Source organism: Lactuca sativa, chromosome 4 (genome assembly GCF_002870075.4).
Source record: "Lactuca sativa cultivar Salinas chromosome 4, Lsat_Salinas_v11, whole genome shotgun sequence".
Classification (NCBI taxonomy): Eukaryota; Viridiplantae; Streptophyta; class Magnoliopsida; order Asterales; family Asteraceae; genus Lactuca; species Lactuca sativa.
Genome location: NC_056626.2, coordinates 67,027,759 through 67,051,649, shown reverse-complemented (window position 1 = coordinate 67,051,649; position 23,891 = coordinate 67,027,759). Strand labels below are relative to the sequence as shown.

Here is a 23,891-nt window from a genome sequence, read left to right as displayed (position 1 = left end):
ACGATCCCAACTGTCGCTTGCGGCCCACGGTCCTCGCGTCGGATCTTGAAACCTGCCCTCGCTTTACGCTCCGCGTCCGAAGTCGGTACGCCCGGCGTACCCTCGCCCTTATCCGTCCGATGTACGAAGCTAGCTGGATCCGACCTGGAAGCCTTATCTTAGGAGTACGCCCAACGTAATGTCCGAACTTCGGCCTATAAAAGGCAGCGAAGGCTGTCGACTTTCTTGCACATTTTCCACTCTCTCTCTAGATTACTTTCTCTCTCTAGCTTCCCAAACCACCCTTAAACCCTAGATAAACCCCTTAGCTCCCGAAGGAAGCCCCGAGGCTCCCAGAGTCCCGAGAAAAGGAGTCTTTCGGTTTCGAAACGCTGCTCCAATTAAGTTCTGGTTTTCGATAAAATTCGTTGTAAGTGAGCTACGCTTACGCAATTTTTAATATAACTTTCAAATAATTATAGGAATGTTATTAGGTACTTAAAATAATTATTTGGGCTATTATTATGAGTTATATTGAGTGTTACCAACGCTTATATAATAATAGTAATAGTCAGACTATTAATTTGTCGCGGTTATCGTTAGACTAAACCCTAGTGGTATCGATACTAGGTTTTATCGAAGGAAAATTGTTTTAAGAGAATCGAAGCGTTGTCCGAGTGCTGAGTCACCACCTACTCAGGTGAGTGCATAGTCACTTTCAGCTTACACATAGATATGAAGTATTTTATATAAATTACGTTCTATGTGTGCATATTATCTGAATACTTGTTATCTATGCTGGATGAACATTTTTATACATGTTTTCAATGATTTAAACTGTATATGTATTTTATATCTACGAAAATGTTGGGGTAAAACATGGGTAGATGTATTAGTTGCTGTGTGATAAAATGAAATAATGAGAGGCCTCGTTATAGATGTTATTGATGATCTAGTCATCTAGCGGAGTACAGATGACGACCACGGACTATTCTAGACAGTCCAGTGGAACACTAGCAGGCTCGCAACCTGTAGGTGTTTATTTGAACTGTGTGTTTATTTGAACTGTGTGCTCACCAGGTGTACTCCATCCCCCACATGGTTGCCTTAAGGACATTTATTGCTGAGGAATCCCCTTAGCAATAGTGTCCATCCCGATGATAGTCCTTAGACTAGGTCCCTTATGTTAGATGTTTTAGGGACGTAAAGTGAGGATAACGGGAACGAGTAATCGGGTTGTTTGGTTTGATAAAGCTAATAACTTATTTATTGTGGGTTGAAAACCCTATGTGCTCACCAGGCTCCCAAGCCTGACCCACTCAGTTTTATGTATCACAGGTAGTGACGCTTGAGCATAGATATGATGTTTGGACGAGGGATTACGAATATAGGCTTGTAGATATGAAATAACGTAGTAAGGCTTATATTGTACTGTTTATGTTTTTGATCTGTACGAACATGACATCCCAAGTCTTTTAATGAAATACATTTCTATGGAAATGCTTTTGATAAATCTTTATCATATTTTGTTTTGGGACAAATTCCGCAACATTTTTATTTAAAATATTACTCTGATTTTCAAACAAAGCATATACAAAAATCGGTCTTTTCTGGCCGTGATTTTGGGGATATCACAGAAAATCTGTCCTGGTGTCTATCTCACCTATGGGTACATATGGTTACGCATTCCTTGGAGAGTTGGTTATGTATCATTGTGTATAGAATGTTGTTATGTTGTAGTGATATGCTATATATATATATATATATATATATATATATATAGTAGGCGAATCCCCGCGCGTTACGCGAGAATAGAATTATATAGTTAAAATAATAAATTTTACCAAATTATTATTAAATATTTCTACTTTGAAACAAAATGTTAGTAGTAAAGCAAACATATAGTTAACATATTAGTTTTATTAAACCTTATAGTTTAATTTTTATGTCATTGTGATATATACAATTATTTGATAATTTAATAAACCGTTTAAAATTATGTAAAATATATATCAAATGAATGATAATATAATGGGTAACAAAACGTATGAACAAAAATATAAACTACAACTTTTAGTAGCATAAAAATAGAAAAACATCTATTATAACATTTATATTAAAAAAGATATAGATACAACGAATAATAAAAAATATGAAAAATAAACTCTATAACTTTTAATAACATAAAAACAAAACATCTATTATAACATTTATATTAACTCTTCGTATTTAATTCATAAATCTCTTCAAATACATTAATGTTTTTAATGAGCAAAACTTTACAACCTTATTAAGGAAAATAAAAAGTTATTAGTGATTACTAATTAATAATCATAAGTTAAAAACTTTTGAGTTGTAACTAATAAATATACATAAATTAGAAAACTCTTGAGTTGTAGTGTGAGTTTCAAATGAATGCGATACTTGGAAATGTATATTTATTATTATTATTATTATTATTATTATTATTATTATTATTATTATTATTATTATTATATTCTTCTAAATAATTGGTTTTGATGCATCATTTTAATCCATTCAATTATTAAACATAAAGATATTTAATTATAAATTTATAACATACATAGGTACATATACATGTTAAACAAATCATGCACATATAATATATATATATATATATATATATATATATATATATATATATATTCGTAAATGTCATATGTAATTCTTGTCGTAGTAATATGGATAAATTAGTTTCATATGAAGAACATATAATGATAGGTCTATCATAATTACATATCAAATGTTCAAAATTATGTTATCTTTTAAATATGTTGTGTAGGATAACACAACAAAAAAAATAATAGAAAATAAACATAATCAAAATAGAAAAACTTCAATCAAATAAATAAGAGCATTGGGTGGTTGAATATATAAACAAATATGTTACATAAACATACATTTAAATCAAAAGAAAAAACTAACATTCATCAACTTTGCTCAAACAAAAAAACCTATATCCATTTTATGAATCTTCTTTCTTCATTTAACATCATTCAACCATAGAAACTTGATGACAATTCTTCACTAACCTGCAATCAAAATATTTTTCTTGAAAAAAAAGAAGTAGAAAGATATTCCAAGCAAAACATTGATGTTTGGAGAGTCACATTCAAGATTAAGTAATACACACAAATCACATATAAATATTAAATGAGAAACTGAATATAAAGAAAGAATAGAAAAGCTTGATTTGTTTTGGTTGAAAGAAAAAATCATATTACAATTACCATCGATGCGACATAACCCATTTATTCAAATCATCATATTTGGATCGTGAATGCTTCAACTATATGAAAACTTTTGAATCACAATATCTTCAAATCCTTCTTACATGTAAGATTTTGTATTAACACAAAAGACACAAAAGATCGGCATTTTTATAATAAACTTTTCACTAAATGCTAATTAAACATAATATAAGTTATAAAACTTTTGAGTGTTAAATCATATATATATATATATATATATATATATATATATATATATATATATATATATCCTGGTACGATAGGATGCAAAAGTAGTGATATGTTGGTTAGAGTTCCAGTAGGCTGGTTATCGTCTATTGGAGTGCCCTAGGGGTTGTATATAATCATGTAGGATAGCCTGAGAACTATTGATATAGGCTTTGTTTCATGTTCCTTGTTTGGTTGTAGATCTAGAGTAGGATCATCTATTCGGGTGTCTATCTCACATCTGGTTACTTATGGATATGCAATTCATGGAGGTTAGATGGTAGCAGAGTAGTGTGCTGTAAGAGGTCGTTTGGGTACCACTATTTGACTTCGCCCAATTATCATTATATCTTATTTGCATCATCAATATTATCTATTTGTTCTTAGTTTGAACAATGTTATCATTTTTTCCTGATTAAATAAAACTCTTTGAATCTTGATTGTTGTTACATCTTCTATCATCTTCCTCCTCTATCTCCCAATATCTCCCAATTCCCGAACACCAAACAAGAATGAAATTCCAAATTTTTGTATTTCTTTACTAACAATTGAATCAATCATCAACGAATGAATTCAATCCAGTGATAACTTTCTATTTCCAAAAGTTGAACCGATCATGACCTCCCCTCTAAAGTCATAACTTCTGTAAGAAGCATCATTAAGGATATGTTCCTTCAAAAAAATTGATTAAATTTAAGCGTACCTCCTACAGTATGACGATCGCTTCCAATAACCACATAACTTCCATTTGTGATTGAAATTTCCCTTTCATTGAGCCGATCTCTAATTGCATAGATCTGATATGTGTTGTTGTTTCTTCTACTCGATTTACTACATGTCATTAATCCACACGATTGGATGTTGAGCGTGTTGTTGTCATTTTCGGATCGTAGTTACTCTACTACCAATTTTTTATACTCTATATCTCACATAAGAATTTGGGATTAATTGTATTCGATTATAGCTAAAAGAAATTGAACTTTATTGTTTGATATCAACATATATCGATATAGATGTTTGTTTATAGTGAACAAAAAATTATAAATTTTGATATATTAATTTTTCTGATAAAACATGACCTAGTTTAAGAAAATACAAATGCATTCAAATATAATTTTTTAGAAAATATGAATGTTTTTTAATAGAAAAAAAAATAAAAGTTATGGGCAAAATTGACATTTACACCTCATAATGACCCGATTTTTTTTTTTGTAAATATATATTTTTTAATATAAACTAAAATTAAATAGTTATTACGAAAAAAAATAAAATATAGTTCTTTCATCAAGCCGATAATAATAATAATAGTAACAGAAAATTAGGCCAGACGGTATGGAAACATTCTCACGCGTAGTTATCATACATGGATCCTATGTGGAAGGGTTTTCCATTACACCCTGCTCCCGAGTTCATTAAATGAAAGAAAAGAAAAGAAAGGAAGAACAAGGAGAGAAAAGAAAAGAAAGGGAACGAAAATAATAAACTATTCAATGCTCCCGAGTTCGAAAGAAAGGAAAAGAAAGTATTCATTTTAGGTGCTCCCGAGTTCATTAAAGGAAAGAAAAGAAAGTAAAAAAAGACAATTATACCCTTTTATGTTTTTGAGTAAATATTAAGTCTTTACATCCCCACATTCATTCTACCGTACCCACTACCCCCACCCCCCAAAAAAAACCAACTCTCCCTTCCTCCCCTCTACTTAAAACATTAACAAAACAATTTTATTTTAATATAAAGTAAATTGTAAAAAGGAAAACCGCATGTTATTCAATTGTTTTCAAGATGCAAAACGAAAACCACAAACAACTCAAAAAAAAAAATCATAAACACATTAGATCAATCCAGTAACAATCACCCAAGGTTATTCAATCACGTGCACCCATCATATCTTTGAGGACACCCATCCGTATCTGAAGGGGACAACTGAACAATGTCCTACTATCTTTTGCTTGATTTGTTGCCAAAAAATTTAGAGCCCTCGGTAATTCATGGGGTTCCAAACCCACCAACTCCAATTCTCTATAAATTTCTTCCCCTGTATATTCCCGAGGATAAGCTCTATCAAAAATTATATTACCCTCCCTGATAACACTAGCCACATTATCAACCGATTTCATTATCTTTGAGTTAATATCTTCTTCTTCTTCGTCGTCTTCAAATTTTCTCTTTTTACTCTTACACTTCTTTGCACCTGAAGACCGTTCTTGTGAAAAAGGAGGTGGAATAACATCCTGAATGTCATCATCAAGATCAACATATTCGTTCTCCAAATGAATTTCATTGTTAGCTAACATGTCATCAACTTCTTTAATTGTTTCAACTTGAATATTTTCATTTTTATTTAATCGGGCATTTCTTTCTTTCGTTGTTTCAGCATGTGCACCAGATGCCCTATCCCTTGCAAATAATACCAACATCTCATCGAAGTATGCAATCTTTTTTGTCCTTAACGACGCAGCCTCAGGTTTTGACTGTTTAACAACACAAAAATAGTTAATATTGCAAACGATAACATAAAATATTAAAAAAAATAACATAGACATAAAAGGAACACTTACTTTTATTAAATTATCCCATACTTCTTCCTCCGCTTCTATTAGTTGAGTAGACGAATTCCAAGAGAACCCGCTCAATGAAATTCCCCTAAACAGATCGTACCATTGCGAAAAATGTTTTTTTAAGGTTTTGTAGCGATTCTTCAAATGACTTTTGGTAATATCCATTTGATGCTTTGTGCTCAACTCCTCAACCATTTGAGCATATGCAGTTGGTGTGAAACTACCATTCACCCTATTGCCCGTCTCTTGTTGTTTAATCATTGCTTGGATGTACGCATAATCCATTTTATCTGACCATTTAACTTGTTCCTTTTCACTACCACTAGCTTCCTGTTTGATCATGATGACTTTGCACATAGGAATAAAAATTAAAGAATGGTAGATTGTTATACCACAATATGAAGCATAATACTAATCAAAAATATGAAGGGTAAATAACATAATTAATCTCAAAAACCAATCATCAATACAATGTGAAATTAAAAACAAAATGTATCAAAATGAAACTAGTTTTACATATTAATTTAATTGTTTGAATGTGTCAAATAATTTGCCCACATTTCATTTGCAATTGAATTCCTTAGTTGCTCTGCCATTCTATTACCCTCATCTGTTTCTGTTGAATTACGACGATCTTGCTCTTGTGGTCCATTTAAGATCTTCTACATCACCTCATCTTTTTGATTTATGTCGCGGTCTTCATCTAATAAAAAGTTGTGTAGAATACAACATGCCAAAAATATGGCAGATTGTGTTTCATAAGAGTAAAATGGTTATGTTGTACTTCGAATGATAGGAAACCTTCTTTTAAGGACACCAAAAGCTCGCTCAATGGTGTTACGTAAGGAAGCATGACGAAGATTAAACAACTCTTTAGAATTTAGTGGACCACGCATGGAGTACTCTTTTAAATGATATCTAACACCTCTATATGACGCCATTAGTTTATTCGTATGAGGCAAACCCCCATCTACTAAACAATATTTACCTATAAAGAGCTTAATCAATATTATTGAAAAATATTAGATATTGAAATTACATTGGTTTAATAAATTACCTGATGGAATTAGTAGTTTATCATTTCTAGTAAATGCGTTCTTTATTATTCTCGAGTCTGATGCAGTACCCTCCCAACCCGTTAACACATACGTAAACTTCAAATCAAATGTACAAGCAACTAATACATTTATTGTCGGGTATCCCTTACGACCACGGTATCTAGGGGCATCTCTATTAGGCACATGGACACGAACATGTGTTCCATCTATTGCCCCTATACAATCCTTGAAAAAAGGATAAAATCTCCTACTTTCTTGAATTTCTCTCGGGACAACATCCCCTGTAGGTTGCTGAATATAAAGACCTTCTATTGCTATAATCGATCATAATACTCTATGGAAGCACCTACTCGTTGTTAAGAATAACATGTAATCCAAGGGCAAAACAGCCATTCTGATAAAAATAACATGTAATTAGCTTCAATTAGAGAATATTTATTAAGACCCCACTGATACAAACTTTTTTCTAAAGTGAGAATATTTATTAAGACCCTATTGATACAAACTTAATGCTTTAAAAATATTCATACTTATAGGCTACATGTAGTAATGAATGATTATGGATATAAAACTTGTGACAACTACAAATACCAAACAATTCACAAGGATAATAAGATCTATAAGAATATGGGACCACTTTTTTCCTGATTATGGATATAAAACTTGTGACAACCGTTGATAACTTGCTATTTCTAAATGTGACATTGATATAACAAATCTGATTACCCACTTCTATTCTGTCATTCTATGTACCCATTATAATGATCAATGTTGAATATCAACCTTTGAAATCTAGAATTTTACATCATCTTTAAAGTTGGGACATTAACAATCAAAACAATGTATCATTATTGTAAAATATACCAAATTGCACATCGAGTAGAAAACAAGTAAAATATACCAAATTGCACTATGACACTGTCTAAAGTAAATTAGCTCAGTTTTACCTGAACCTTTTTGAAATTCAAATTACTAAACCCTGACTGCTTAAAATTATGTCATCATTTAGGAATATACATTAGATAAGATGACAGTCTCTTTGAAACACAGGTAGAATAGAAGACAGAAAAAAAAGAACAAAATAAGAAGAAATTGGGTACCTATGTTTGTAACAGAGAAGAAGACGAGGCAAAAGCTGATCAATCAGGTAGAATCAGGGAACATATCTAGGCTAAAGGGTATTTTCGTCATAATGTAACCTTTTATCTTCCAGGCGTTTTCTTTCTCTTTAATTCCGCCCATTTTGGGAGGAAAGTTTGGAACGGTACAAATCCTCACAAATCTGTTCTCTTCAAAAAAAAAAAAAATCTAAGGAGCACCCAAACTTCTCTTCTTTCCTTCCAAATCCTCTCACTTCCGTTCTCTTCTTTCGTTACTTCCAAATCCTCTCACTTCCGTTCTCTTCTTTCACTTCCAAATCCTCTCACTTCCGTTCTCTTCTTTCCTTCCAAATCCTCTCACTTCCGTTCTCTTCTTTCGTTAAGTGATACTCAAAAGCGGGGTGTTAGTGAACACCACCCTAATGTATAGTGGGTGTCTTGTGAAGTGGTGGCTACCACGGAAGATCACTAAAGGCATTGTGTCTATCTCTCTCTTTTTTTTCTCCCCCTCTCTCTTCTTTATTGGTTGTTCACTAGTGCACGTTGAGAACTGGTAAACACCGTCCCAAAGTATAGTTGATTGGTTGTGAAAGGGCTACGAAATTGTTTTCAAGCGTCTATATGTCGTAAGGATACCGGATACCTTAGTAGGACGATGCTCTCGCACACCAAACCCTATCCTTTTCCAATATTTTCCCCTCTCTTTCGTTCACACAAAAGAGACGATGGTGCTTTCTGCTTTCATCGCAACGATCCGTCGACGACCTCCTTCCAATTACCCCTCTTACCGTACGACGATCTTCTTCCGGCAACGACTCCTCTTCCAAATCTCTGCGCTTAGGGTTCATCTCTCCTTGGATTCCTCCGATTAGGATTCACCCTGTAAGCAATGGGGCCATACGTGAATAAACCAAGTAAAACTGCCCGATAGTAGATTGCACAATTACAAGGATGAGCTTATGATGAAATATATCATTTTTCTTGTCATAATTTGGTTTGCACTGTAACATTTCCATACAAAACCTGGATTACTTTTATGGACGCATCCAAAAACTCTGTAGTTGACTTGACTTTATAACTCTAACGATTAGGTTAACTTGGAAATCTTAGTTATCTCAGAGTTTGCTCACATGAGATGGTATAAGTTCAAAGTTTGCAAAATCGTTTCCTAGTGGGATTGACCGATTACAGTTACCTAATAAGGTCATTGGTTCTCCCTTGTGCTAACATTGTGTATGCATCTATACAAGGCAACCAGGTTTGTGTGAAAATTTTATAAGGTTAAAACTTTGTGCAGATCAAATTGTGAAGATAAAAAGTGATCCCGTTCATCATAGGCTCTTCTTTGTAATTATGCACCCACTTATCGGGGTGATTTTATCTGGTTTATTAACATATGACCTCATTACTTATCAACAACGAAAGATAGGAACCATTGGATGAAATAGATGATGATTATTTCTCTATGACAATTTGATTGATGGAAGAGTAGTCTATGATGATATCATGAAGGCAACGAATGATTTTCGTGTTGTTTATGGTAATGTGTACAAAGCCACACTACAAACCAACAATGTAGTAGCTGTCAAGAAGTTCCACTCATCATCCGAGAATGTTGATCGATAAAGGTTTCCTTAATGAGGTAGAATCATAAACAAACATGAGGTATCAAAACATAGCTAAACTCTATGGATATTGCTCCGATGCCTATAACTCATATTTAATTTACGAATACATGTAAAAAGAAAGCCTTGGATCAATCTTAAGTACCTTTTATATTAGCTAAAGAATTGAATTGGTTGACAAGTTTCAATTTTATAAAGGCTGTTGCTAATGATTTGGCTTTATATGCATCATGGTTGAGCACCTTCTTGATTATGATTATGAGGCACATATTTCTGATTTTGGGTTGCCCAAACTGCCCAACATATTGATGTGTCTCGAGACAACCTTAGTGGGACCAAGATTCTAAATGTGCAAAAAGTTACACTCTGGTACGAATATTTTAAATGACGTTTTTATTTTAAAATTTGTGAGTTACTCTTTTTCTATTTTATATATTTCAGAAACACCCTGCTGTGACCCCACAAAGCCAACCTCAAGTGCATGCTCTAATTGTTAATAATCCCGCCTCGTGCGCAAGGCTTGGATTGATAACATTGGAGCTCATATCTGTTTTTTCGTTTTATCATTAGTATTTATTTATGTATAGAGTAAATTACATCTTTGGCCCCTGAGTACATCTGATTTGTTCAGTTTTGTCCCCAAAAAGTTTCCTCTTGCAATTTGGTCCTTATTTCGAGGTTTTTGTAACGTTTTTAGTCTTTCTTCCAAATGTAATAACTACATTTTTGGGACCAAAAGTGCAAAAATCGATATACATAGGACCAAAAATAGGAATTTTACTTGGATATGGGTCAAAAACGTTATAAGAACTTCAAATAAGGACCAAAGTTGCAGGAGAAAACATTTTGGCACCAAGATTGCAATAATCAGCTATTACTTAGCGACTGAATATGTAATTTACTTTCAATTTTTTTTCTTGGTATGGCATTTTACTTCGAAAAATTTACTGAATTATAACATTGTACTTTCAATTGTTTTCTTAGTACGGCATTTTACCTAGAAAATTTAACCCAACTATAGCATCATACTTTTAATTGTTATCTTTTTAGGAAATTATATGCTTGAAACAATCTACCCATTTATAGCAGGGAATTTGATGCCTATGTTGTAACTTTATATCTTTTGCAGGACTTGAAAGGTTGTTGCATTTGAAGAACCTTTTTCAAGACTAATCTGCCCTCATTTGGTTTTGGGTGACTTTGAATGAAACATGGAAGTCATGGTGTCTTTCTTTGCCATAATTTTCCCACTCACCACTGTTTGTTATTCATCAGAAAATTCTCCAGGCTTGTCAATGTTAATTACGTAGACAACTGGTCTAGGTACATTGAATTTCATTATAGAGCTATTAGAAATCATGAATTACAAATAATAACAGTGTACTTTTAGTTTTTTTTATTTAATTTTTTTTTTAGTTTTTTTTTTTTTTTTTTTTTTTTTTTTTTTTAACCTTTAATAGCAATGTAATTTCATTTGCTTACAAATAATAGCAATGCACTTTTATTCCATACTAGTAATAGCAACATACTTGGTTCTTTACTACTAATAATAACACACTAAGATCTCCTTACCCATAATGACCATATATTTAAATTTCTTCAAACATTCACAAAATAGTGAAAGAAATGCCCAATTGACCCTCCACAGGCCTCATAACTTACCTACTGTGTGTGTATATATAAAAAGCTACTGTGTGTGTATATATAAAAAGCGTAAAATAGTTATGTTATATTGAGAAGTGATGAAAATCATAGCAAAACTCATCATGGGTTATTTAGGTAAGAAATATCTTTTTATAAAAAAATACCACATGAATTATGAATTATTTTTATAGTTTTACAACATTTTTTTTACAAAATGGCATTCCCAATGTTTTCTAAACAGTCCACTTTTAGGACAATGTTGGAAAACCAAACATAGTTGGCCCTTGCGGTTTTTGATTGTTGCAAATGTAGTCCTTGTGTCTAACATCGTTAATAACTAACCTTTTAAGTTAGTATAGAATGACATTTTTACCCCCATTTTGTCTTTTTCCAACTTTATTATGTTGCTCATAAACTAAATCGGTAAGAATATAAACTACATGGACGATTAAGCAAATAAAAAAAAATCAAGTCAGAGCCCTAACTCCTTAATTTTCTCTGGCACCCGTTGTTTACCCTCCCACAACCTTCCACACTGCCAAATGCTATTTACAACCCCACTGCCGACATACTTATATCCTTCTTGTTGACCAGTACATCACATCGACCCCCCATTTCCAATTGACTTCATCCAATACAAAAGTATAAGAACCCTTGATGACAAACTTAATTTCTTGTTTGAATTTTCATCAAGTATTGGCTATTTGCATCAAAACAATAAGAAACCAAAAAATGTATTTAGAAACCTTGAAACCTACTTGGTAATCAATTTCCTCATTGAATATTCTTTTGTCGTTTTGAATCCTCAATGGGGTTGTCTTCGCCATCTTGAAACATTGAACAAACTGAGTGATCAATGGGGGTTGTTCTTGACATCTGGGTTTGTTTTTGTTCTTGAGATCTAGATTTGGTGGATTTTGGTTATATTCATGAATGCAAACGATAATTCGATGAGTTTGTTTTTGTTTTTAAGATGTGATTTTAATCAGATTTTGGTTGTCCATGGATACATACAATCCTAATAACAAGTAAGAATCATTTTTTCTCTTGAGATCTAGGTTTGTTGGATTTTGGAATCAATTTTGCTTCGATCTATGTGCCTTTGTGTTTCAATTTATTAAAGTATATGATTGCCAGAGTTGGAGTGAGCAGTGAAGGATGGGTTTCGTAGGTAGCTTGGAGGTAATTGAGAAGTAGATATCATGTTAGTATTTAGAGATGGCAACGGGGCCGGGGAACACAGGGGACCCCAATCCCCATCCCCATCCCCGAATCCTCATTCCAATCCCCATCCCCATCTCCATCGGGGAATATAAATAAACCCCCATCCCCAACGGGGAAACAGAGATTTTTTTTCTCTTTTAACATGCAAACTTTTACGTAAGAAAAAACTCTATATTTCAATTTTACCAGCATAAGTTTAAAGATTTTATAAAATATATAAGTACCCATAAATTGTAGAAAAAATATAAATAAATTTTCTACCAAATTTAAATACATACATCAAAATCAAGTAAAAAAAATTATCAGATTGATATTTAAGGTAAAATAGATCAACCAAAGAGAAAAAAAATATATACACGAGTTTAAATTAGATAAAAGAAAAAGCAAAAAGTATAATTTCAACAAAGTAATTACTAACGAGTTAGGTTACTTAGATTAAATTTTATGTATTATAAACTATACTATAAATATATGTTTTGTATTATTTTTATATATTAATATATGTCGGGGGCGGGTCCAGGGTCGGGGATTAAGGGTATCCCCATCCCCATCCCCACTTTTTTTATTCGGGTATTCCCCATCCCCGGTCAACCTGGGGATTCCCCAGTTAAAACGGGTGCGGGTTTCGGGTTTCCATTGGGTATGGGGATTTTTGCCATCCTTATTAGTATTGAGTTTTAGGGTTCTTTTTTTTCTTTTTAAAATAGAAAAGGTCCTATAGTTTATATTATTATATATACTAATTGAAAAAATGAATATCCTTCTATCTTTTGTTTCTATTTGTCTTTCTGAACAACACTCCTCAAAACACATTAAAGATCGTTGACGCACCTCCACTACTATCTATGCACTCATTTACATTTTTTGTCACCAACTATTATATTTTCTGTTGTTACGTAATATTATCGTTAACAACTTACACTTTTTATTATCTACTATTATCTATATATCAAATTTCTGTTTATGTAAGATAATTTTCGACACGGGTAAATTTCCCTGAAAAGTTGAGAGAGTAACTTTTTAGTTTTCACTAATTTCGTTTGACGGTAAAATGATAAAGTTGGAAAGAGACAAAACGGGGTAAAAATGTCTTTTAATAATGAAATAATTTAGGGTGTTTCTAAAAGAACGAATTACGCCACGTTTAAAAACCACAAGGACTGGAAGGGTAGTGTTTTTCAATTTTGTTCTGAAAGTAAGACTTTTTAGAAACTACAAGGACCAATTATATAGTTTTGTGAAAATACCCAAAAGCGTCTCTCGTATCCGCACACCGTGAACAGATAGGGCAAAGCGAAGGGTGGGTGGGGAAGATTTTTTTATATAAGATTTGTGTCGGCGATTAGGGTTCATCTTCCCCTGAGTTTTGCGATTAGGGTTCATCTGCGATTAAGGTTCACCCCTGGTTTATCTTCTTCGTTCCTTTACAACATCAGTACATCTGTGGTTGCAAACCATATCCTCCGGTCCCAATACAGTAAGTTTTTCGAAATTATTCATTGCTTTCAAGATTTCCATAGACTATTCTTCCATCAAAACTTGTTATGGAGAATAATCATCGCCTTTCTTGGTAATATGATTTGCACAAAGTTATAGTCATGAATCACTTGCGCAAACCTGGATTACCTTGTATGAAGTGAAGTCATTTTAAGACAGGTCGATATTAACCCACTAGGCAAACTTGTAAAAGCATTAAGGTTAATACCAAATCATCTACACAGATCCAACGTTCGCAAATCAAGTTTCATAAGTTAGCCTAGTTTACCAATCTCAGATTGGATTTTTTCAAGGAGCTTGTATTACTGCGATTCAAGTCATAGATATGTGCATCTTTCAATTTATGTGGACAGAGGAAAAAAATGCAGTGATCCAAGTTCATTGTACCTGAAAGTTGGTTATAAATACAACATTCTTTTAATCTTACCAAACTCCTTCGGATATCCCCAACCAAACGATTTGAAGAAAGATCAAGGCTTATTGGTTTTATTCCTAATGCTTTTACTAGTTTTTCTAGTATGATTAATATCAAACTGCCTGACAATGAGTTCACATGTTCGGTTCCCTTGTGTTACATGACTAAAACTTTGTGCAAATCAAATTGAAGAAGATTAATGACCTATTTGTAATTATGCTCTCTCTTATGGGGTATTTTAAAAAACAAAAAAACATCTCCACCGAAACAAGTGACTTATTACTTCTCCATAACAAGTTTAGATGGAAGGTTAGTTTATGATGCAATCGTGAATGCAATAAATGATTTTGGTGATGCTTAATGTGTTTGGACTAGAGGATATTGTAATGTGTACAAAGCCACACTACACAGTAACAATACAGTAGCTGTCAAGAAACTTCACCCATCATGTGAGATTTTTGATCTTAAGGGTTCTGTTAATGAGGTACAAGTGTTAACAGACTCTAGGCATTGAAACATAGTTAAACACTAGTTTTTTTATTTACAGATACCTTTGAAAAAAGGAAGCTTCTAAATCTGATAAACTCTATGGATTGGGTTTGAATTGACATCTCTGGTTTACTGATAAAATTTACTTTCAATGTTCTTGACTTTTCTCAAGTTCTCTATGATGCATCCTGGTAATAATATGTATTCATTTGAATGGCTTCTAGTTAAATACATAAATTATATCAGTTACATGTGGAAGAATCTTAACACTAACATAAGAGCATGGTATTGGACAGGGCCATATACATCCATCTCCTAACAAGAATGTACGAATCAGTTTGAATTTTTAACCATGCTTTAAAATTTAAATTGAGAACCATAACCAGAAACTAGTAAAAAGAAAGCATGAAAGCTTAAATATTTTGACCTCTTTCTTCAAATGTCTGCACTTTAGTTGTCTTATGCTATTGAGGTTGCATATATCCTGGTTGATATAATCTTGAAAAGTGAGAGTACAAATTTATGCTCTTTCATGCTATAATAGTGATCATGGACTATAGGAAAAAACACAAATCAATGAGTAATTGGGTATGTGGCCCAAAAGAGGGTCAAGTGTCTCCTATTAATCAGCAAATTAGTTTTAAGATTTTATTCCTGCTTCCAAATACTATCAATCTATCCCAGGTAACAAATTCTTAATATTTTGGGATTACTATCAATTGCATCTGAATATTATAGGTAACAACTTTGTCAATTCGATGTATCTACTTCTTTTCATGAGACTCGATTTTGAAATCCCTAATTCTCGGCTCCCCAAATCTCACTTCTTTCTTTTTATTTAGGGTTTTGATATTGATTTGGAGAAGTAATTGAACATACAGGTGGTTTCTTCTTTTCCCAATTTCATTATTGTGGTCTTTTTTTCCACCCTTAGATGTAATATTTGAACTGAATATTGTATGCTCCTTTTTTTCTTTGGCAAAGATTCAAGGACTTCAAATTTATACGAGAGGTTCTTTGATACTTTTCTTCAACATCACTCTCTTTCCACATTTCTCATGTTTTTCTCATCAGGTATTTCTCGGTTTTTTTTTTCTTTATAATAAACGAAGTTGAATATGATCATTGTCAATGCATTTTTTGGTTAGTTTTTTGTTGCTTTTATTAAAAAACTGATTTTAAGTTGATCAGATATTTATTCACCGGTTTAATAACCATAAAGTTAAAACACTTAGATATTAGCGATCAATATTGAAGTTTGTGTGATCTTTTATGTTTTCTTTGATTTTGATGCATGAAATGGTTGGAAAAAAATAGAATATATGGAACTTGATTATAAATCCAGGGGAAAGGTATAATCTAGACATATAATTCACAATTGTTTTCTGATTTCTGGTGAATAACTTTAAGCAATAGTGATATTCTAACTCTGTAAACAACAAATGATGGAGCTTCAAGAACTTTATAATGCTCAACTAATAACCGAAAAGTTAACCGAGAAGTTTTATTTTGCGTTCACCTTAAATTATGTTTCACAATATGTTATTTCGTGTTTTATGTTAAACTTTAAACTTGTTATCTTTTATTGTCGCTTTTAAATTTAAATGATGGAACTTAAAATAGTGCATTGAAACAGTAGCAACATGTCCTACTTTTGTGTATGGTATTGATTATAAAGTTTATGATTTTTTTTTATGTTATATCCAATCATTAACAATACTACTTGATTCATTTTTTATTTATCTGCCAAATGACTTTGGCTGCAACTTGGTCGCCACCAACAATATCAAATTGTCTGGTGAGAACGAGCTTCTTGATTTTTTGGGTCCCGGCCTTATGGTATGTGTTCTATATACTACACTTGTAAGCGTTATACATTGTAGGTGTAAATGCAAAAAAGCAACAAATGTAATTGTCAATTTGTCTGCATTACGTCATACTTTTATTTTTGCAAAATTTTGCCTTAAGATAATCTACCCAATTATAGTAATGCCATCCAAATAAAAAAATTTGTTGATTTCTTAAAGTTTAATGTCCTAAGGAGAAAAAGGAATTGAAAGCACAATGCTATGATTGAATTGATTTTTAATAACACAATGCATTAATAAGGAAAAAAATGAAAGTAGAATGATGTAATATGACATAATGAAAGTAGGATGCTATAGTACACATATAAATGAAAGCGTGTTGTTTTATCTTACATTTATCACTTTTATTTAAAATCATATAAGTATGCTATGGGTATCAAATGTCGAAAGTATAAAATTGTTAATAAATATATAAAGAAGCAATGAAGATATGCTAATTTTCTTTGATTTATAACACCATGGTATGTTAATCTACTTAATTATTTAATACCAAAAAATCAATGGGATGTTGTATTGATGAATGTGGAGACGAGTGATTCCAGTCGGTTATACAATGAATGGAAGGGAAAACTAGGCTGTAAGGAAGATCTGACTTTTATAGAACTCTAATCATGTGGTTGTAGTTGAGAAATTTTATATTTAATACAATGTTTGGGAGGTTGTAAGAGAAAAACCAGGATAAATGGAAAATCTGACTATTGTTTGCCAATGAACTACCATCTAGAGGATAAATGGAAGATCGCTAACCATATCCTAGGTATGTTTAAAAGTAAATGTATGCAAAATTATGATTAATGATTACATTTTTTATGTTATTTTATTTTGTCAACCATAGATTCCACATATTATAACCTAGTAACCTCATAAAAAAAGAAAGATGGAATACCAAAAGGGTATAAAACAAAGAGAAAGTTGAGAAGACATGGAGTTCAAAACTACTTTGTAGACCGAAAATATTGTTCTTGTGAAAATGGTGGCCATTTTTGTTTTTGTTTTTTTTTTGTTTTTTTGTTTTTGTTTTTTTTTTGTTAAAATGTCGCCATATTGTGATTGCTATTTATTGAATGTGATCATTTTCATGATCATCTCTTAATTGTTTTGTAAGTTTGCGATTTACCAAATTAAATTCTGTTATCTAGAAATTAACATGGTCTTTATTCTTTAATTTGAAACAATAATGGTTAAAACGGATTTGTTTCATAAACCAATTTCAAATTGAAACTCTTTTTAGATTTAACAGGAAATCAATTACAGTTATATTGCACTGTTAAATCCTTACCATTAATTTGGTAACTAACAATGTTTTCTCATAGATTGTCCTAGGAATACATTTGTAAGTGTAAATACACTTTTTGTGGAAAATTTTGGCATGGAAAAATACGCCACAGTGTACTAGACTTCTGAAAGAACATGACATTGACTTCTAATAGTGTAACACATTTTTTGTGGAAAAATAAGGCATTGATTTCTCAGAGTGTGATACACTCCTTTGTGGAAAATATGGCATTGACTTCTCAAGTCTACTCTTGTGGAATAATATGAAACATCCTAATTTTCCATTTTGAAAATAGGCAACTAAAAAGAAAATAAAAAATGATAGTTCAAGTATAAATTACAACACACAAACCACAATTTTCATAATAACACACGAAAGCAAATAATGTCTACTTCAAACTTTCTACTTTTTTCTGTAGCTCTATTAATCATTCCACTCTCCATTATACAAAATTTTGCTTCTGCATCAATAGAGGAAGCAAATGCTCTTCTTAAATGGAAAGCAAGCCTTCAGATCCCAAACAACTCCTTGGTTTCTTCATGGCTCCCTATGAATTCCAGTACTTCAGCTCCATGCTCTTCTTGGTTGGGAATAATTTGCAATGCTGATGGGAGCATTCAAACGCTGAACCTCACATCATCAGGAATAAACGGTACACTTCACCAATTTCCATTCTCTTTGTTACAAAATCTTACGAAATTTGAGCTCAGTGTAAACAACTTCTTTGGCCCGATCCCACCAGAAATTCAGCTCCTGTCCAAACTTGTCTATCTTGACTTTTCAGCAAATACATTTTCTGGGGTAATCCCACCTGGGATAGGGATGTTAGCCAGCCTTGAAACCCTCCACCTGAATGAAAATAACTTGAGTGGTTCACTACCACAAGAGCTCGGTCAATTAACCTCTCTCTATGAGCTTGCATTGTATGATAATTCTCTTGAAGGAGAATTACCTCCATCATTGGGAAATTTGAAAAGCTTGGCTTATCTTTATCTCGATAACAATAAGCTTTCGGGTCCAATTCCTCAAGAGTTTGGACAACTTGTCAATCTTGTGGAGGTCTATATCACTCATAATTCACTTCATGGTCCCATCCCAAAAGAAATAGGAAATCTGAAAAAGCTAACTATCTTGTACCTTTTCCAAAACCATCTACATGGTTCAATCCCACAAGAAATCGGAAGCATGGTTTCACTTGAGGGCCTAAGCCTCTTCTCAAACAATCTATCTGGCTCAATTCCCTCATCTTTGGGCAAATTGACATCTTTGAATCTTCTTCATTTGTACCAAAATCAACTCTCTGGTCATATTCCTGTCGAACTTGGGAATTTGAAGTCTCTCACTAATCTTGCAGTGAGTGAAAATAATCTTAGTGGCTCTATTCCTTCATCACTAGAAAACCTGAGCAGCCTAAAATATCTTTCCATCCGTGACAATAAATTATCTGGGAGTATACCACAAGGATTGGGAAGTCTAGATTTGGTTGAGCTAGAAATGGATACAAATCAATTGTCTGGTCATTTGCCCAAAGATTTCTGCCATGGGGGAAACCTTAGATTTTTGTCACTAAGTGATAATCAGCTCATCGGTCCTATTCCAAGAGGCTTAAGGAATTGTCGTAGCCTATTTAGAGCTGTCCTTTATAACAATCAATTCACCGGAGATATATCAAATAGCTTTGGGGTCTATCCAAGCCTAGATTACCTTGATCTCAGTCACAATAAATTTCACGGGCAGCTTTCTGAAAACTGGAGTAAATGCAAGAATTTGACAGCCTTAAGGATAGCATACAACAACATCAGTGGTAGCATTCCACCTGAGTTTGGAAATTCAACTCAACTCCGCAGACTTGATCTTACTTCAAATCATATTGTTGGGGAGATCCCTAAGGAGATTGGGAAGATGAAAAGTATGTTGTATTTGTCCTTGGCTGATAACCAACTTTCAGGTATTATACCCAATGAACTCGGATCACTGCGTGATCTTATTGCTCTTGATCTGTCCACAAATAGATTGAATGGGTCGATACCAAGAAATATTGGTGTCTGGACACACATGTATTACTTGAATCTTAGTAATAACAAGCTCAGTGAAAAAATTCCTTCCGAGATAGGTAAATTAAGTCAACTGACAACACTTGATTTATCTCATAATTTGCTCATAGGAGAGATACCATCTGAAGTTCATAGTTTGCAAAATTTGGAGAAATTTCATCTTTCTCACAATAGACTATCGGGTTCTATTCCTGATGCTTTTGAAAAGTTCCTTAGTGGGATTGATATCGATTTGTCTTACAATGAGCTCACAGGTCCAGTTCCCCCTTATGCAATCTTTGTCAATGCATCGATACAAGTATTTCAAGGCAATCCAGGTTTGTGTGGAAATGTTACTGGATTAAAGCTTTGTGCAAGTCAAAATATGATGAAGAAAAAAGATCCCTTTCATCATAAGCGCGTCCTTATAATTGTGCTTCCCCTTTTGGGTGCACTTTTACTTGGTTTACTCATGTGTGGCCTCATAGCTTATCAACGACAAAAGAAAATTGTTCCACAGCAATCATCGGACGTAGAAGGTGATGGTTTCTTCTCAATATCAAGTTCTGATGGAAGAGTAGTGTATGATGAAGTCTTGAAAGCTACAAATGACTTTGATGATGCACATTGTATTGGGACAGGAGGATATGGTATTGTATACAAAGCCAAGCTACAACCTAACAATGTAGTAGCTATCAAGAAACTTCACTCATCATCTGGTAAGGTTGATCGTAAGGGATTCCTTAATGAGGTACGAGCATTAACAAATATAAGGCATCGAAACATAGTGAAACTCTATGGATATTTCTCCCATGCCCGTCACTCATTTCTGATTTATGAATACCTTGAAAAGGGAAGCGTTGGATCAATCTTAAGTAGTGATATCTTGGCAAAAGAATTGGATTGGTTGAAAAGGATCCAAATTGTAAAGGGTGTAGCTAATGGTTTGGCTTATATGCATCACGATTGTTCACCTCCTATAATTCATAGAGGCATTTCCATTGCCAACATCCTTCTCGATTCTGATTATGAGGCACATATTTCAGACGTTGGCACATCCAAGATTTTCAAGCTAGACTCATCCAACTGGACCACAATTGCAGGCACCTATGGTTATATCCCGCCAGGTAACTTAAGTTTGTGCTCTTCTTTTTTACATCTACACATACCCGTCTTTACATGTATAAACGTATTTATGTATATGTATATATTTGTATCTATGTTAGAGTGTTGTGGTGTTGATACAACTTCTTTAGTTTTTATCTCATTTTCTTTTTCAATCTAGAGCTTGCGTATACGATGGTGGCCAATGAGAAATGTGATGTGTATAGCTTTGGAGTTGTTGCATTGGAAGTGATGATGGGAAAGCATCCGGGAGAACTCATAACATCTTTACCAACATTGGCTGTTGATTATCTATTGCCAGCAAATGTGGGAGATCGTCGTATAACGCCTCCATCATCAATAGTTGAGAAACAAGTTAAATTAGTTCTGAGTCTTTCAAGAGCATGTTTGAACTCCAACCCACATGCAAGGCCAACAATGCGCCAAGTCTCAAATCTGCTCATGGAGGCATGGCTTTAAAATTCCATATCTGGTGTACCTTTTAATGATTTACTTTTCAAAAGTTTCCTATGGTGCATCCTAATAATATGCATGTACTAAAATAGATGCCTTCTCGTGAACCAACTATTCATAGGTTTTGTTATAGCATTATCTAATAATATACACGGTTCTAAATAATGTTAGGCGTGACTTGACGACAATGTCAAACTTAAGATTTTACGAGCCATGACGAATCACGTCGTTTGTAAGACGTGACTTAAGGACACAACTTTAGATATAACTGATAATTTTATATTTATTTTCTACTATTATATATGTAGTTGGAAAAATTTAGTATAAATATTTATATTTTTACTAGCTTTGGACATATATAAATATATGCGTATGTTGTATATATAATTAAATCTAAGTTGGTTTGTGTTCTCCTTCATGAGAACTTCGAAACGATAAATTATACGTCCAAAATGGAATACATGTGAATAAGATATCGATACTCAAAGACAGGTATTTGAGAATAAAGTTAGCAAAAGAGATGAATGTGAGAATGAGTCCTACATTGGTAGAAATACCAAACTCAACTAGGTTTATAAGCTTGAATGCATTAAAGACTTACAAGTTTGTGTCTATGGTTTTATTTCAAGTTCTATTTGCGTGTGCAAATCTTGGAATCACACCGAACTTGTACAAGCAGCACAACGTTTTTATTAAAGCGTGACGACGTTTTTATTAAAGCGTGACGTCAAGTACAAGCCTTGAAGGCTTGAAGCTCATAATGAGCTTTTTTATAAACTTTGGTAATATAGTAAATAAGTCAATAAAGATTGCTAATCCTTCTAGAGATTCACCAATAAAAAATCATGTGCCAACGTTTTTATTAAAGCGTGACGTCAAGTACAAGCCTTGAAGTCATAATGAGCTTTTTATAAACTTTGGTAATATAGTAAATAAGTCAATAAAGATTGCTAATCCTTCTAGAGATTCACCAATAAAAAATCATGTGCCACAGTGGACATTCTATGCTAATTTACCCATGGATTCTAGTAGAATCTAGTAGCGATTGTTCTGACCTGTTGGTATTTTTAGGTAAAGTTAGCAACAAAAAAATAATGGAAAATTAATAACATAAAATGCACTACAAATAAATAAAAACATAATTAGAAGATACATATTGTATCGACTCAAATTCATTTTATTCGATAAAGAGTTATTACATATAAAGTGGTAGTAGGTAACCACAAACCCACATTTTTTTCATAAACGTTTTTCAAAGTTTGACAAATACATATAACAATCGTGAAAGTATGATTACAAGCTTGATGTCAAGCTTTTTCTCACACAAAGCACCACCCATAAACGTTCTTGAGTTCAACATATTCTTCAAGAAGAATATTTTTGATAGATTCAACGGTCTCCACAAAATAAGTTTGTTAATGCTTTATTAGACTCTATTGTGATTATCTTAGACTAGAGGGTATTTAAGTGTAATACTTATCTCTCTCTATGTACGGATCTATTGTAAACTGTTATATAATACAATACAATTCACAATTATACGACTCCAAGACTCTTTATGGTATCAGAGCCCATGGTTTGCTAATGCCACCTACCTTATTTTTTTAGGGTTTACCACTACAACCAATAATAATAGCTTCCATCGGCCTACAAAAAAAATGTAGGGTACTATCTACGTTCATTGTTCATTGTTGTTGTTTGTCTCTCTTTCGACAATTACCCATGACTCTTCTCGATGACTTCACCACTGCACATAAAACACTCATAACTCTCACAAGTTTGCCTTTACACTTGCTTAGTGGAAGACCATAATTCATCCCTTCCTTCTCATACAAAATATTTTTAGCTACGTGTATGGCATAATTCTTTTTCCAACAAAACACTGTCTGCTACCTGCTGCCACCATTATTCCTCATCCAAAAATCATAACAAGAGACAACCCTAATTACGCACTCTGGATCTAAATGATGTACATATATGCATGATAATCATCTCAACCATCTCTAAAAAATCTTTCCATCATGTTCAAGGTACCACTTCTCGTGAGCTATGGCTTACATTAGAACGT

General features: G+C 33.0%; 2 protein-coding genes and 1 long non-coding RNA gene across 9 annotated transcripts; 2 read left to right on the top strand and 1 right to left on the bottom strand.

The window, feature by feature from the left end:
- Nucleotides 1-5,131: 5,131 nt before the first annotated feature.
- On the bottom strand, nt 5,132-6,401 carry LOC111879981 (uncharacterized protein At2g29880-like). Its single transcript, XM_023876402.3, has 2 exons — nt 6,017-6,401; nt 5,132-5,929 (listed from the first exon to the last, which is right to left on the bottom strand). The coding sequence occupies exons 1-2, from the start codon at nt 6,371-6,373 to the stop codon at nt 5,324-5,326; spliced, it is 963 nt and encodes a 320-aa protein (XP_023732170.3). The 5' UTR covers nt 6,374-6,401; the 3' UTR covers nt 5,132-5,323.
- A 2,110-nt stretch (nt 6,402-8,511) lies between these two features.
- Nucleotides 8,512-11,218, top strand: LOC122197303 (uncharacterized). 2 transcript variants are annotated; one of them, XR_006190374.1, is made up of 2 exons: nt 8,512-10,168; nt 10,929-11,218. It is a non-coding gene; the product is annotated as an uncharacterized LOC122197303 (long non-coding RNA). The 2 variants fall into 2 exon arrangements; XR_006190375.1 differs by having other exon boundaries at nt 10,241-11,218.
- Nucleotides 11,219-13,956: 2,738 nt separating this feature from the next.
- On the top strand, nt 13,957-21,988 carry LOC111879967 (MDIS1-interacting receptor like kinase 2). Of its 6 annotated transcripts, XM_042901020.2 has the most exons (5): nt 13,957-14,144; nt 14,955-15,063; nt 15,911-15,949; nt 16,053-21,372; nt 21,531-21,988. In XM_042901020.2, exons 4-5 carry the CDS (start codon nt 18,597-18,599, stop codon nt 21,827-21,829), a joined length of 3,075 nt encoding a protein of 1,024 aa, XP_042756954.1. In that variant the 5' UTR covers nt 13,957-14,144; nt 14,955-15,063; nt 15,911-15,949; nt 16,053-18,596; the 3' UTR covers nt 21,830-21,988. The 6 variants fall into 6 exon arrangements, with proteins under 6 accessions (XP_042756954.1, XP_042756955.1, XP_052626261.1 ...); XM_042901021.2 differs by lacking the exon at nt 14,955-15,063; XM_052770301.1 differs by having other exon boundaries at nt 14,955-15,949.
- The last annotated feature ends 1,903 nt before the right edge of the window (nt 21,989-23,891 follow it).

Bases quoted from the DNA above. Each gene is read 5' to 3' on its own strand.
- LOC111879981 (XM_023876402.3), bottom strand. From the start codon at position 6,373: ATGTGCAAAGTCATCATGATCAAACAGGAAGCTAGTGGTAGTGAAAAG. The intron at 5,930-6,016 runs GTAAGTGTTCCT...GTTGTTAAACAG, and splicing joins TATGGGATAATTTAATAAAA to TCAAAACCTGAGGCTGCGTC.
- LOC111879967 (XM_042901021.2), top strand. From the start codon at position 18,597: ATGTCTACTTCAAACTTTCTACTTTTTTCTGTAGCTCTATTAATCATT. The intron at 21,373-21,530 runs GTAACTTAAGTT...TTTTCAATCTAG, and splicing joins CTATGGTTATATCCCGCCAG to AGCTTGCGTATACGATGGTG.